The 13,516-nt window shown below is 32.6% G+C and overlaps 2 protein-coding genes across 3 annotated transcripts; one reads left to right on the forward strand and one right to left on the reverse strand.

The window, feature by feature from the left end:
* Positions 1 to 43: 43 nt before the first annotated feature.
* LOC124447509 (WD repeat-containing protein 44-like) lies at positions 44 to 5,656 on the reverse strand. 2 transcript variants are annotated; one of them, XM_046998465.1, is made up of 22 exons: positions 5,449 to 5,656; positions 5,316 to 5,361; positions 4,682 to 4,879; positions 4,168 to 4,548; positions 3,862 to 3,998; positions 3,706 to 3,783; positions 3,521 to 3,591; positions 3,342 to 3,409; positions 3,200 to 3,277; positions 3,016 to 3,060; positions 2,833 to 2,859; positions 2,693 to 2,759; positions 2,579 to 2,628; positions 2,294 to 2,410; positions 2,171 to 2,211; positions 2,012 to 2,093; positions 1,805 to 1,904; positions 1,607 to 1,701; positions 1,379 to 1,474; positions 1,186 to 1,301; positions 930 to 1,048; positions 44 to 523 (listed from the first exon to the last, which is right to left on the reverse strand). In XM_046998465.1, the coding sequence occupies exons 1-22, from the start codon at positions 5,559 to 5,561 to the stop codon at positions 369 to 371; spliced, it is 2,280 nt and encodes a 759-aa protein (XP_046854421.1). In that variant the 5' UTR covers positions 5,562 to 5,656; the 3' UTR covers positions 44 to 368. The 2 variants fall into 2 exon arrangements, with proteins under 2 accessions (XP_046854421.1, XP_046854420.1); XM_046998464.1 differs by lacking the exon at positions 44 to 523 and having other exon boundaries at positions 604 to 1,048.
* An 862-nt stretch (positions 5,657 to 6,518) lies between these two features.
* On the forward strand, positions 6,519 to 11,440 carry LOC124447511 (growth hormone-regulated TBC protein 1-like). The gene is made up of 11 exons (XM_046998467.1): positions 6,519 to 6,789; positions 7,368 to 7,522; positions 7,612 to 7,658; positions 7,743 to 7,854; positions 7,940 to 8,061; positions 8,986 to 9,082; positions 9,149 to 9,211; positions 10,224 to 10,333; positions 10,532 to 10,669; positions 10,942 to 10,989; positions 11,242 to 11,440. Exons 1-11 carry the CDS (start codon positions 6,773 to 6,775, stop codon positions 11,329 to 11,331), a joined length of 999 nt encoding a protein of 332 aa, XP_046854423.1. The 5' UTR covers positions 6,519 to 6,772; the 3' UTR covers positions 11,332 to 11,440.
* The last annotated feature ends 2,076 nt before the right edge of the window (positions 11,441 to 13,516 follow it).

The raw sequence follows: 13,516 nt of genomic DNA on the forward strand, positions 1-13,516 counted from the left end.
TCAAATTAAGATGTACAACTAAACGAAAGAAGTTAAAAAGAAATATTGTGAATGAAATAGTTCTATATTTATAACTCGATTACATATGACGTATAGAACTTCTCTTAGCTCTGATAAATTTACGGTGATATTAACTTTCCACTTTTCACAACTTTATAAACCTTGGATACAAGAACCGAGCTTAAACAGCCTGCTGTTTTAAAGAAGCTTATAGATTTATACAAAATGCTACTACAGTTTTAAATCAATATTTTCCAAATTTGCAGTATATAGAATTGTCTATGTCAATCGTTCAATGAAGGACCGGCTATTAACAGTTGTTAAACTTAAAGTCATTACAGACAGTACACATTTCTTCTGAGCGTCTCCTATTTATTCAAGAATATTTTAATCGCTCCTGTCCAATCAGCAGTGACAATGACTTCAGGTCCAGTCATACCAGTACTGTTATCGTTGTATTCTGTTTGGACAACATTCCACGGACAAGGAGCAAATATGGCTGCAGTAACTACGGCATTGTGAGCTAAAATTAAAATTCTTTGATAAAAATTGAAAAGCAAACGACAAAATTTAATCAACCAAGCTTTGCTGCAAACCATTTCTATCTAACAATATTGTATTTAGTACTGAGCTTATTATTATAACAACAATATTCGTAACACAATATCTACTGATAGAAAAAATAATTCAAATATTTTGTTAAACAAAAAAGTCAGTTTTGGGATTTTTATTTTTATTACAATTCAACTCGTAAACATGGTTAGACATTATAGAAAAACAAAATATTCTTCTCCCCTCCCCTCTAACATTAATTTTTTCCCTTCCGTTACTGTTCCCTTCATATAGCAACAAAGACAAGACCAAAGAGTGACAATCAACGGGTCGTTGCTGAGCATTACATACGCTAGCTGTTGCTAAGCAACAAATACCTGAAAAGCCTTCGTAGAAGTCGTTTCTATCCTTCCTTGCTGTTGAAATACGATGGTTAGCTCTCCATATGTAGACATAGTGATCTTCAGAGCCACAGACAACTAACTCACTATCGTGACTGAAAAATTGTACCTTTTATATTAATTATTTCCCAAATTTTCGGATGAAATCTTTAAGTTTATCCATGACTTGGAATGTTTACAAAACAGGAAATATTTACAACATAAAATTTCCAAAATACTGGGGGCGACATACCTGAAGCTACCTTTTATCTGACTACTTGAGTTAGTGAAGCCTTTATACTTGCAATCCAGTGTATGTGTTTTCAAATTATAAAGTCGAATTCGCGAATCATTGGACGTGATAAGAATCTGAATTGTGAACATTAAACAGTTATAAAATTAAAATAATAAAGTAAAATAAAGCCTTCAAGATAAAATATTTAAACCTTATCTTCTCCTGGCATTGGCTCTATTCCACTGATTTTTCTTCCCTGTTTCTTCCTTGAGGATCGGATTTGCCACTGTGTGTAGTATTTAAGATGCTAAAAAATTAACAGTAATCACTCCAGAATGGAATAAGAACATATTTGTACATATCTAAGGTGTTGTAGGACAACGTTAACATGCTGTTTTGAGTATCTTTCAGCTATTCGTCAAAAGAAATGAACACCTACTTCGGTCTCGTAAAAAATACACCGTCCATCATATGTGCCTACGACAGCAAATCTTCCGTTCATACAAAAATTAGCAGCAGTTATAAGATGGCTACCTGCATAGATATAAATGGAAAATGATGTTATTTCAACTTACTTTTGTTTATCAACGACATAATAAATAAACAGTCGAACTATAAATAAAGTTAATGATTATACCTGCTCCTTCTAGTTCATTCCACAAGGCGACTTTTTTATCTGGAATATTCCAAAGTCGTATTTTGCCATCCAAAGAGCCACTCAAAAAATATCGATCATCCTTGAAAAGTGAAATTATCCACAAATCAACCTCACTTTGAGCCAGTCTTTAAGTTTATAAATGCTTTTTAACTTAAGTGAAATACTTTCAAAGAAAATACAACTTACTCTTGGATGAAAAATAATAGCTGTCACAAAATCAATATGTTGAAAACAGCAGAGACATTCAGTTCTAGATATATGCCATAACCTAGACACACATATGTTATGTACAGCACTAAATCGTTAACACACATGCTACATAATCCATATGTCATCAGTTGTTACCTAACAGTTTTATCCATTGATGATGACAATAGGAAATAATTCTAAAATTATTAATGAAATTCTAGAATTCGATCATTGTTTGAAACAAAATGATTTAACTAAATTTTTAACACTGGTGTACACCTTCGACCATGAAAGATCCAAGACATCACTGCCATGACCTTCATAGGAGCAAAATGGTGCTTTATAAAACCCTTCCGGATAATCATCTTGTTCGATAACAACATCCTTCGAGTCTTTCTGTGTAAAATACATTACAATACATAAACAATCATGTTTTGCAATTATGAGAAGATGTATACAGCATGTTTTCATAAACGAGAAAATAACAAATGACGATGAACAATTAGTTATGATTGATGACAAAATAAAAAATTCTATACATCATTTTTATCATAAATACAGTACCTCATTTCCAACATTTAATGATTTTTCTTGACTTTCAGTACGTTCCGAGTCTTAAAGTCAGCATAATGTTAGATGTTATTAAACTAAAAATGAATGTTGATATTCATGGCTAACCTGCTTTAGCGTATTTGTTTCGCATTTGTTCAAAGAAATCTTTCTCAGTTTTTAATACCCAAACATGCTAAACGAGGAAAAATTGTCAATGCTAAACCGCGAAACATTGTCAAACGTTGGGTAATACAGTCTATACTTACGACAACTTTGTCTTGACCAGCTGTTCCCTGTCAAAAATAACAATAAACTTGTACGTAGATTATCAACATTGAATGTTGTAATTATTAATACAAAATTTTCAGAAACTTGAATAACATTACTGAAAAACACTTTAAATCAAACAAAAAAAGTTAATGTTGAATTTTTCAAGTAACTACTAATACCAGTAGTTTGCCGCATGAAGAAAATTTCATAGTCCAAACAGCACCCTATAAAAAAATCAAGTAATATAATCTTTGAGTTTTATAATTAAAAAGAGAGATAAGACGATTGACAAAGCAAAACAATCACATAATAAATAAAGCGATAGTTCTTGTTAGCTAAGCAAATTTTATGTGTTCAACTAACCTGGTGTTTTCCACTCAAATCCTGGATTATATTAAGTTTATTAATAATGGATTGTCCTTTTCCGTTTGCAGATTTCACCTGCAAATATACTTCGTTATTCACTAGAATTTTAATGACAAAACTTCTTCTACTAAGAATTCACCTTTATGTAATTTTCAGATTGCGGATTTTCTTCATCACTTGACGAACTTTCATCCATTCCCCGTTTACCTGATAAAATAATACTTCAACTATTTTTATATCAAAAAATCCGAAAAGAAACTTTCTTCGCGTTAACAATGCAACTGTTTACAGAAATAACAATCATCGTATATTAATCACCGTCTTTGCCTCCTTTTACTTTTTGATCTTTACTTTTTATCTTTCGTGCGAATAAGCCTCGTAAATTTTTTCTAAATGAAATAATAGCAAACGATGATACAGTAATGAATGAAAAAAGAAACACGCGAAAGTACGAATGACGAGTAAGTTTGCATTTCATGTAAAAAAGTGACGATGTCACGTACTTTTTTCTTAAAATCTTTCGAGTTGTAACGTTATCATCTCCAACATCTTCTTGGTCTGATGCGACCAGATCTTTCTGGCTAGTAACAAATATCCACGATTTTTAACCAACATTTAACAAATATAGAAATATGAACAATATTATAATGTACAAGCACCTTGAAAATTCGGTTGTCAAGCGCATAATATGTAACGCAAGAGGATTTACTCCAGAAGGAAGGCTCTTCTCAGCTTCGCTAAGGGGCATTGTTTCACCAGTATCTAAATTTCTAACAACTACAGCCTCAAGGATTTCCTGTCAGGATTTAAGCAGAACATTTCATATTTTAATACAATTTACTAACAGTAACTATTCACTTTTATTGAAATGAATCAAGATTCAATTTTTCCGCGACAATGTATTGTTTAGTATTTGCATCTAAGATCTGGACTTTGATACCCAGAAGCTAAAGTACTTTCTATACCTGGTCAGTTAGTGCTGTAGATGCTGTTGTAATTTTATCTGTGTTACTGCCAAGAGATGCTTGAGATCCAGATCGTTTTGATCTTTCTTGAAATGATATGTTGCTAGAGACACTACAGAAACTTCCAATGGACGATATAGATTGGGATTTATTTCGTTGCAAATACAATGGTGTGATAACTTCTGTAGAGTTGTTTCTGTCTAAGATTTCGCTCATTTCTTGCGTACTTATGTCTAAATGTGACTCAATTTCATCATCACATTCAGAATTTGACTTATCAACTGAACTTAGAGCTTTTGTTTGGAAGTCAACTGATTGTTGCAAACTTTTGACTTGTTCCACAGCACCAGCTGAGACAAAAGACTCAGAGTTTTCTGAGACCTACAATATAAATTAACATAAAATAATTTGGTAAGCACGAAAGTTATTATGGATGACAGCACTAATATTTGAGCTCCTAAAGTAATATTTAGAGAATCATGAAGAAACTGTTTTTATTACCAAGATTATTTACCTTTGTTATTTCAGCTTCTTTTTTATGTTTTTTCTTTCGTCTTGGAGGAGCTACTGGAGCAATGTTCAAACTTTCATGAAAATTTTGATCAATCCCTATCTCTACTTTGTTTTCACAATTTTTTACATCATTTGATTTCAAACAATGTTTTTCTTCACCAGGTGCAACCTCAAGCTGACTTCCACCATCAATTTCATCCTAAAAAATGTATTTGTAAAATACCTTTGTAAAATAATAAAAATTGACATTAATTGAAAGAAGGGCAACAAAAGATTGTCAATTGTACAGCTAACATTTATATATCCTCAATAATCAACCTTCTGCCCTAGATGTCAAATACATAATAGCTATAACTATAACAAGCTCACATATATTGAAATAGAAATGCTCTATGTATGTTTTTGTCTTATGATGTATCATGTGATGGTACAATTAACAAGGGTTATTTTCTCTAGGCCTGCATGACATAGTTCGTTTACAGTGAAAAAGTTCTTTATCATACATTTAAGCAAAGCAATCTATCAAAAAATAACCACTATTCTCATACATATGTAAACACACAGTTCAAACAGAAACAAGTAAAATAAATCTTTATACTCTCGAAGGCAAATTTACTTGTCTCTGATTAACTAACCTTTGCTTCAAAATCATTTAAAACACATGAAGAATCAAACTCTTTTCTACAAAAAGTGATGATGCAATATTTTACTTGATGTGGAGCAACTAGATATAAGTACAAAAACGACAAATAAAAAGTAAAAACTAACCCTAAATTTTGTAAGTCATGGCGATAGAACAATTGAGTTTCGGAAGAAGTTAAAACAATACTAGGATGATCTGAAGCGTCATAAAACTCTTCGTCTTCACTGTCTCCATCCATTATAGTTATTTTATATTTCGATACTGTACATGATATGAAACTGTCTGCCCATTCTTTTATACAAAACAACGATACAAAATGAATAAATGATCGATGATCCTGACGTTTACAAACACTTACATGAAAATTGAACCTTTGCATGCCGCTGCTCAACTTTATATAATGATGCGGACCACGGGCGCGGGCATAAAAAGTTAATTTTAATTACCAATTTTTACTTTCAAAGTTTCAATTCAAAACTAAAACGGTTAACGAAGAAAATGAAAAGATACAATAATTAAAAAAGAAGCAGTAACAACAGCAATGAGCTCAAAATTATTATAAACACTTCCTTCTTTTTATAATTTTATTTGTCTATATTACATTTTACGTCATGGAGCCTAGTCAAAGCAAACGGGGTTAGGTGCGGGAGGCAGTAATTCACAATTATTTTAAAACTATATTTTTCAGATGTTGAATGCTGATAGAAAATTATGGAGATAATATGATAAGGGAAATATATTGCACAAGCCTCCTGGATAGAGAAAACCATATCTTTTCTAAAGACCTCAAACTTTATCTTCTCCAGAAAGAATAATATTATTTTAAGATTTTTTTTTGATGAAATTAATACGTGTGTCAGTGTATCAATCAAAATAGGCAGTTTTTGTTATCCGAAAAAAACATATTACTATCGCACTTCTCCTCCCCCCTAGATCAAATTTTCGAAAAGATCAACAAGTCGTTCATGTTTTTCTTTTAAAACGAATGTTTGTAGATATTGGTGTGGTTCTCAGGTATTTGAAAAGAAAAATAAAACCTTTATTCATAATGAGCCTAGACAAAATTTGACAACATTCTCAGATAAAAAATTTTGTTGCAGAATGTTTCACAGTTTTTTGTGATCAATATTAACATAATCCAGCCAATCACAGTGCAGTATTATTTCCTGCTGTTTACAGTAAAAATTATCACTTCTCTCATCGAATGCGGTGGATTGCATTGTCGTTTGATGAATCATGGAAGATGATATTCTACTCATGAATATTTTTATCCTGAAGGACTCGTAAAGACGATGAAAGTTTTTACATTTTTTAGTTTTAATGAAAAGCAGTACTCTCCTTGGTAAATTAGTTGTTTCTTTACATTTCTCTGACTGCTGACAGAAAGTGTCTAGACGGTTGAGTTATAAAAACCTGCCTGTACATGAAATTTACTATATCCTGGTGAAAATGTCCACTATCAAAAGGTCAGTTGAAGATGTTTATACATTTATCTGTTAATGCTTGGTAAAATTATGTTCAATATACATATGTACGATTCATGAACAAAGTAATTAAACGTTTCCTGAAAGTTTCAAATGACGTACATTTCTTATCTAATAATTCCTAGCTACTTCTCCTGAATGGAATATTTTGTTCCAAATTTTCAATAAATTTAATATATTTTATAATTGATACAATTGATAAATTGCTTTTGAACCCAAGAAAAAAATATTTTACAGATAAGGTGGAAATATATGTAAATGTCTTATTCCTAATAAGAGGACAAAGCTACATACTTATAAATGTTGATTATCCGGGTTAGTAAGTAAAGTATTAAGAATTGTAAAAGTTGGTGGACAACTTGAATTTCCAAAAGGGCATGTGAGATTTAAAGATTAGTTTTCTTAAACCATGAAAAATCATTTGTGATAGCAATGTATGGATAACAAAATTAAATTTTTACAAATGCTAGGACTTTTCAAAAGTAAGGAATTAAGGAATTGTGAAAAAGAGTAATTTGTTAGAAATTGTGAAATGTTGATTTCATACATCAAATACTTAGTAAGATTGATGACTATGGATTTGAACGTGAAGATGACTTTGACTATGAAACATATGAGAAGTTCATGTCAGAATATTTGGTAATTATGGCCAAGCGTGCAATTAAGTGGGACAAAGTTGTTGATCCAGAACACCGTACACGAAAATCATTCAAAGGTTAGTGAAATTCCTAAATTATGTCATTTGAAATTTGTAAATTGAGAATTGCATATGGGATATTTTATTTATTTATTTTATTTTTGTAGTAAAGCGATACTGTAGAAAAGGCATCCCGTCTTCTCAAAGAGCACAAGTATAAAAAAAAATTTTTTTGATTTTGATGTTGTAATACTGTAAGCTGTATATGTTGCATTTTTTAAATATTAAGCATTTTTAGGTGTGGTTTGATGTTAGTGGAGCAAGAAAACGATGGAAACATGGGCAAGGTGTTTATAAGCAAATGCTTGAAGCAAGAAAAGATTCTCATGTTATTGAAAGTATAAAAACAGGTCTCGAAATATAAACAATTTTGTTACACAATGTATTTATGTGTACAAAAAACAATTGGATTTTATCATTGTTTGTATTTCATAGATTTACATCGAACATTTCCAGAAAACATACATTTTTCTGATGATATTAATTCCAAGAAAGAATCTCTATTTAATGTGCTAAGTGCATATTCACTTTATAATCCAAAAATTGGTTATTGTCAGGTTGGTGTAGTTTTATTCAAATGAAGATCAGAACTTTCTTCATTTTTATTCGTATATTATTGGTTGTGTTTTTGTACTGATTTAGCAATTGCAATGTTTGTTATTTATATTCAGGTAAAATAATTGCAACATTTATGATCAACAAAACTTATTTAATGTGTTGCATCTTTCTTTGTTTTATGAAGGAAAAGGGTCTACAGGATGCTTTAGTGAGAAAAGGAGTCTGAATGAAGCTTAAGTAGGGAGAGGGGTGTTGGGGACACTTAAGTAAAGAGACTGGGATCTAGGAAGGTTTAGTGAGCAGCAGGTGCAGATTTTCTAGGGGTGCACTCACCTCTATAATCTCTAGCACAGACCACCCAAGAAGTTAGTAACACTTTCATTATGCAAGGTTCACTTACCTGCAAGCTTATAAATCTACTATGACCTAAGGCTCTGGCATCATTAGCAGGGACATTGATGCACCCCCTTGGAAAATCTGCACCCCTCCTTTAGATTGAGCATTTGTTTGCCCATGGTGAAGAGCCAGGGGTCTGGAATGATTTAGAAAGGAGAGAGATTTGAATTATTTAGTGCAAGAATGGATTTAAGGGAGGGTTCTGTGTGGCAGTGTGCACCTTACTTGTCTAGGCTAGAATCACAAAAATACCCACAAATAAGCCACCAAAATCAAGTCCAAATTTGACTGAAATTAACAGTATCTTATAATCTAAATCTCCTAAAAACTCATCCATGATCCATGCTGTCTTTAGTTTGGAGAAAGAGTGTCTAGAATGCTTTAGTAAGAAGGAATTGAGGATCAGTCAATACAAAACTATAACTATGTTGATGTTACTTAAGGGTTTTAACTATATTTATATTGCTTTAGGGTTTTAACTATATTTATATTGCTTAAGGGTTTTAACTATATTTATATTGCTTTAGGGTTTTAACTACATTGTTGCTCTGCTGTTGCTTGTTGTACAACATGAAGAACGTGTGTTCTGGCTCCTTGATGTTCTTGTTACTAAAAGACTTCCAGGTTTTATCATACAGACATTATAAAATCATTGAATTGGTTTGCATGAACATAAATGTTTTTTTATAGATTATTACAGTACAAAAATGCAAGGATTAATGGTTGAACAAGCTGTTCTTGAAGAACTAATGTGTGTGTGTCTTGTAATTTACAATTCTTCCATTTACAACACAGACATAATGAGCAATTTGCTTTAGGTTATTTGCTTGTGTGCCTGGGGATTTGCTAGTGTTCCTAGTGGTTTGTTAGTGTGCCTGGTGGTTTGCTAGTGTGCCTAGTGGTTTTGTTAGCGTGCCTAGTGGTTTATTAGTGTGCCTAGTGTTCGCTGATGTGCCTATAGTGGTTTATTAGTTTGCCTAGTGGTTTTGTTAGTGTGCCTGGTGGTTTATTAGTGTGCCTAGTGTTTTGTTATGTGCCTAGTGGTTTGTTAGTTTGCCTAGTGGTTTTGTTAGTGTGCCTAGTGGTTTATTAGTGTGCCTAGTGTTCGCTGATGTGCCTATAGTGGTTTGTTAGTGTGCTTAGTGGTTTGTTAGTGTGCCTAGTGGTTTATTAGTGTAGCTGATGTAGTGGTTTGTTAGTGTGCTTAGTGGTTTTGTTAGTGTGCCTAGTGGTTTTGTTAGTGTGCCTAGTGGATTATTAGTGTGCCTAGTGTTCGCTGATGTGCCTAGTGGTTCGTTTGTGTGCCTAGTGGTTCGTTGGTGTGCCTAGTGGTTAGTGTGCCTAGTGGTTCGCTGTGTGCCTAGTGGTTTGTTAGTGTGCCTATAGTGGTTTGTTAGTGTGCCTATAGTGGTTTTGTTACTGTGTCTAGTGGTTTTGTTAGTGTGCTTAGTAGTTTATTAGTGTGCCTGGTGGTTCGCTGGTGTGCCTAGTGGTTCGTTGGTGTGCCTAGTGGTTCATTGGCAGATAAATTTCTGTAATGTTTCCTTTTTCGTGTGCCTTGTTTGCGATTTTGACTGCGTTTGTCATTAAAACTGTTTAGTTTGAGGGAACCGAAAGCACTAAATTCAAGAGCGGGGAAACATTGATAATTGGGGAGGGGGCTATGTTCATATATTCATATGAAATAATCCGTAAACACAATTGATTTAAATACGCCTCAGTGAGTAAATTGTGTGGATTTTAAAGATTTTATGTTTTATCTGAAGGAGAAAAACACCAGTGCTGGCAGAACATTTCAAAAAACTTGACGTTGATGTCGCTGTACCTACCACAAAATGGTTTATTTGTCTTTACACTGATGTATTACCTATCGAGGTTAGAACGAATTTTAAACCAGCACACTCTTATAATATACACATGTTTGTTCTGTCCTTTAATAATGCATTTTGATAGAAATATTGAATGACGTAGCGTGATTGAATTTAATTATTGCCATAATTGAGGTTTAACAGTTAGCAAGAAACATGTCTTGAAGAACTTTTGTATCCGTAATTTTGTTTTTTTTTGTTTTAGACAGTTCTTAGGATATGGGACTGTTTATTTTACGAAGGTTCAAAAATCCTTTTTCGTGTGGCTTTAACTCTATTTATGCTTAATGAAGAGACTCTCCTTTCTTGTGACGACATCGTTTCTCTTTGCGAGGGATTTAAGGTAGGATTTCGCTCACTTTTCTTTATTATTCTTAGAGGCAGTGAGAAATGCAACCATCTTTTGTTGATTTCTCTCTTTTTTCATTGATTGTATATTTATGCTTAACAGGGTTTTATATCAGTTTGTCTTCCTTTGGTTATATTAAACAATCTATTGTTTCGTCACTGCGCACTATCACTACTAAAAACTCCGTTATATTTTATTTTCCCAATTTTTACTTGTTTCTCAAATTTCCCCATATTTGATTTAAACTTGAAGATTATTTTCTTTAGAATGTTGTAAAAAGCCCTGACGTAGTTGACTGCCATCATTTCATGAAGGTAGATAGTAACTAACTTTTTGTCCTGAGTCAATAAACCATATCAAGGGAAATCCACATGAGACCATCACCTACTTTGTGAAAACTGAATCATGTACTATGTGATACCCTCTTGTATAAATTGAGACCCTTAGGTACCATGAAATTATGGTTTAATGGTCTAATGTAATTGATCACATTAGATCATAACACATATGTACTTTGCAATAGTATTTAATTTTTTTCATTTTAGTGAAGTTTTTTTTTGATTTAGAAATGTTTCACATTACCTGGGTCACTACCTCAGAGGAAAATAAATAATTTGCGAACAAACAAGCAAGAAATATTAAACGAAAGAGGCTAAGTTGCTTGATGTAGTTAATGTATGATACCTGATTTTAGTAGATTTAATCATTTGTTTTACATAAAAAAAAACATGCTATTTATCAATTACAAATCAAAACCATTTGGAATGTGTGGAATTTACCTGTTTGGTTTTTTTGAAAGCGTTTTTCCCTTTTTCTACCCTGTATACTATATAATTTATTTTAATTCATTCATTCACCATACGTTCAAAAAACCGATTATCAGGTCTAAAACATTGGTCTTAAATACAGCCTATGGTAAAATTTCTTGAATGCCCTGTGGATGAAGCCAAAGTTCTGTCATACATTAACACCTCAGGAACATTTGGACTTTGAATATCCAAAAAGCAATCACCATCGTGTTTGTTGAAGCGTGAGCGTTCTATATTAGCGGAACTTTTATTTTTTTATCGATTTTCTCAACGTTAAAGGTTGTATATTATAACAAAACATGAAATGCGCTTAAGGAAAAATCCTTTGAAAATTAAAAAATTATAGCCATAAAGATGGCGGTATATTTCAAATCGTGGCACAAGAAACGCAGAAATCACAAAACAGTCACTGAACAGTGTAAGTTTTGTATTTGATATTTAAAATAATCTTCTATTGTTCTTACATACTTCATTGATTCTTAAACAGTATTAACTTAGTTAACTGAAATCTATCGCTAGGCTTTCTGTTTGGTATCACTGTCTCGCAGAAACGTTTGCTGTAATGGTCCTAATGGAAAAGGTGAAGTGTAAAATATTTGTCTGCAACGTATTTAACTAACTTTACTCTATGGTCGTCTTCAAAACCAATCTCATTCATGCCGAGCTCGTAATCTTCAAAGAGATTGTCGTTTTTAGTTCGATCAACAATGAAGTGGTGGCAGACTTCAAGAATCAATTTACTACGAAGTTTGGTATCTTGATTGATTTTATCGCTACCTTTGTTCACACAAGCTTTAAAGACTTGCTCTGCATATCTGAGAACCAAATAAAAGACTTTGAAGGAAGCTGCAAGATGTCTCTACTTACAAAATGCGTAAACGCTGAAAATGAGTCAGCTCACACCAATATAAACATGGTTAGAAATTTGAGATGGGTTATACGAAACAATACTGTTTCTACAATATGAGCAGCTAAGCAACTTCAAAAATTTATTTTGAATGCTTGTCTTCAAGTGCTCAATCATCATCTGCCCCTGTGGCATGAAGCTGGTGGTGACTTGCTCATTGAGGCTGTTGTTTGAACCTTTGCAGTATCCTTGGATGTTCTAGTTTCTTTTATGAGAAGAATGCTTGTAGAGAAAAAAGACAAGTTTTGAAAACAAAACATCCCGTTTTTGGTCCATGCCTCCTTCCCGATACCCCAAGATAGTTGAGCATTAGAGCGTCGCATGTTAATTAAGAGAACCAGATAATTCTTGTTTGCCATAAAGCCCATGGATGGTTTTCTCGTGATATATGAGAAACAGTAAATGAGTTAAATCAGAAAGATATAAACCAATAAAAATTGTATAAAACATGTTTAAGGTTGTCTTAAATTATAATTGAACACCTGAGTGACCCTTTTGTATAGTCATTATTCCGTGCTAGTACATTATGGTACATGGATGAGTAATGGAATTAGTATGAAGCAATGATATGTGTTTTAGACTACTAACGTATCTCGTGTTGAAATAAAAGCCGAAAGTTCGATCGGTTGCTCCTGGCTTCATGGGAGGTATCTGTATTTTTGTATTTCAAAATCACAGTTTTATTCCTTTTAAAAATTTCTCATTAAGGCACGTATTTTATGAAATGTAGGGGGAAACCGGGGTTAAAACTTTGTTTCGCTTAATGCAACACAGAGAGGTATTTTCGCATATTTTGATGATGTAGAATCTCGCATAGTTTGATGATTTCGTTTTCAATTTACTAATATTTATCAAAATGTCTTTCTGATCATTTATCTGTGTTAATTTGTTTTGTTTTTTCACTGTTATAATAAAGACTTAACTTGAAATTTTAATGATCTTTCTGATGTGAATAGCAACCCAAAACAAAGTGCTGTTAAATGTGTAAATTTGTAGCAATCTTCCATGAAAGTCTTTTCAGGTGAAATTTTGGTGTAGCAGCAGCATCATATAATCTCACTTTGTTTCAAAATAATGCAGGTTGACCTGCATTATTTTGGATTAAATAACTTTGCCGGTTGTCTT

Source organism: Xenia sp. Carnegie-2017, unplaced genomic scaffold (assembly GCF_021976095.1).
Source record: "Xenia sp. Carnegie-2017 unplaced genomic scaffold, XeniaSp_v1 HiC_scaffold_22, whole genome shotgun sequence".
Lineage (NCBI taxonomy): Eukaryota > Metazoa > Cnidaria > Anthozoa > Malacalcyonacea > Xeniidae > Xenia > Xenia sp. Carnegie-2017.

Bases quoted from the DNA above. Each gene is read 5' to 3' on its own strand.
- LOC124447509 (XM_046998464.1), bottom strand. From the start codon at position 5,561: ATGGATGGAGACAGTGAAGACGAAGAGTTTTATGACGCTTCAGATCAT. The intron at 3,784-3,861 runs GTGCTTGTACAT...ATTTGTTACTAG, and splicing joins TTGACAACCGAATTTTCAAG to CCAGAAAGATCTGGTCGCAT. The intron at 3,278-3,341 runs GTGAATTCTTAG...GTATATTTGCAG, and splicing joins AATCTGAAAATTACATAAAG to GTGAAATCTGCAAACGGAAA.
- LOC124447511 (XM_046998467.1), top strand. The intron at 9,083-9,148 runs GTTTTATCATAC...GTTTTTTTATAG, and splicing joins TGTTACTAAAAGACTTCCAG to ATTATTACAGTACAAAAATG. The intron at 10,334-10,531 runs GTTAGAACGAAT...TTTTTGTTTTAG, and splicing joins CTGATGTATTACCTATCGAG to ACAGTTCTTAGGATATGGGA.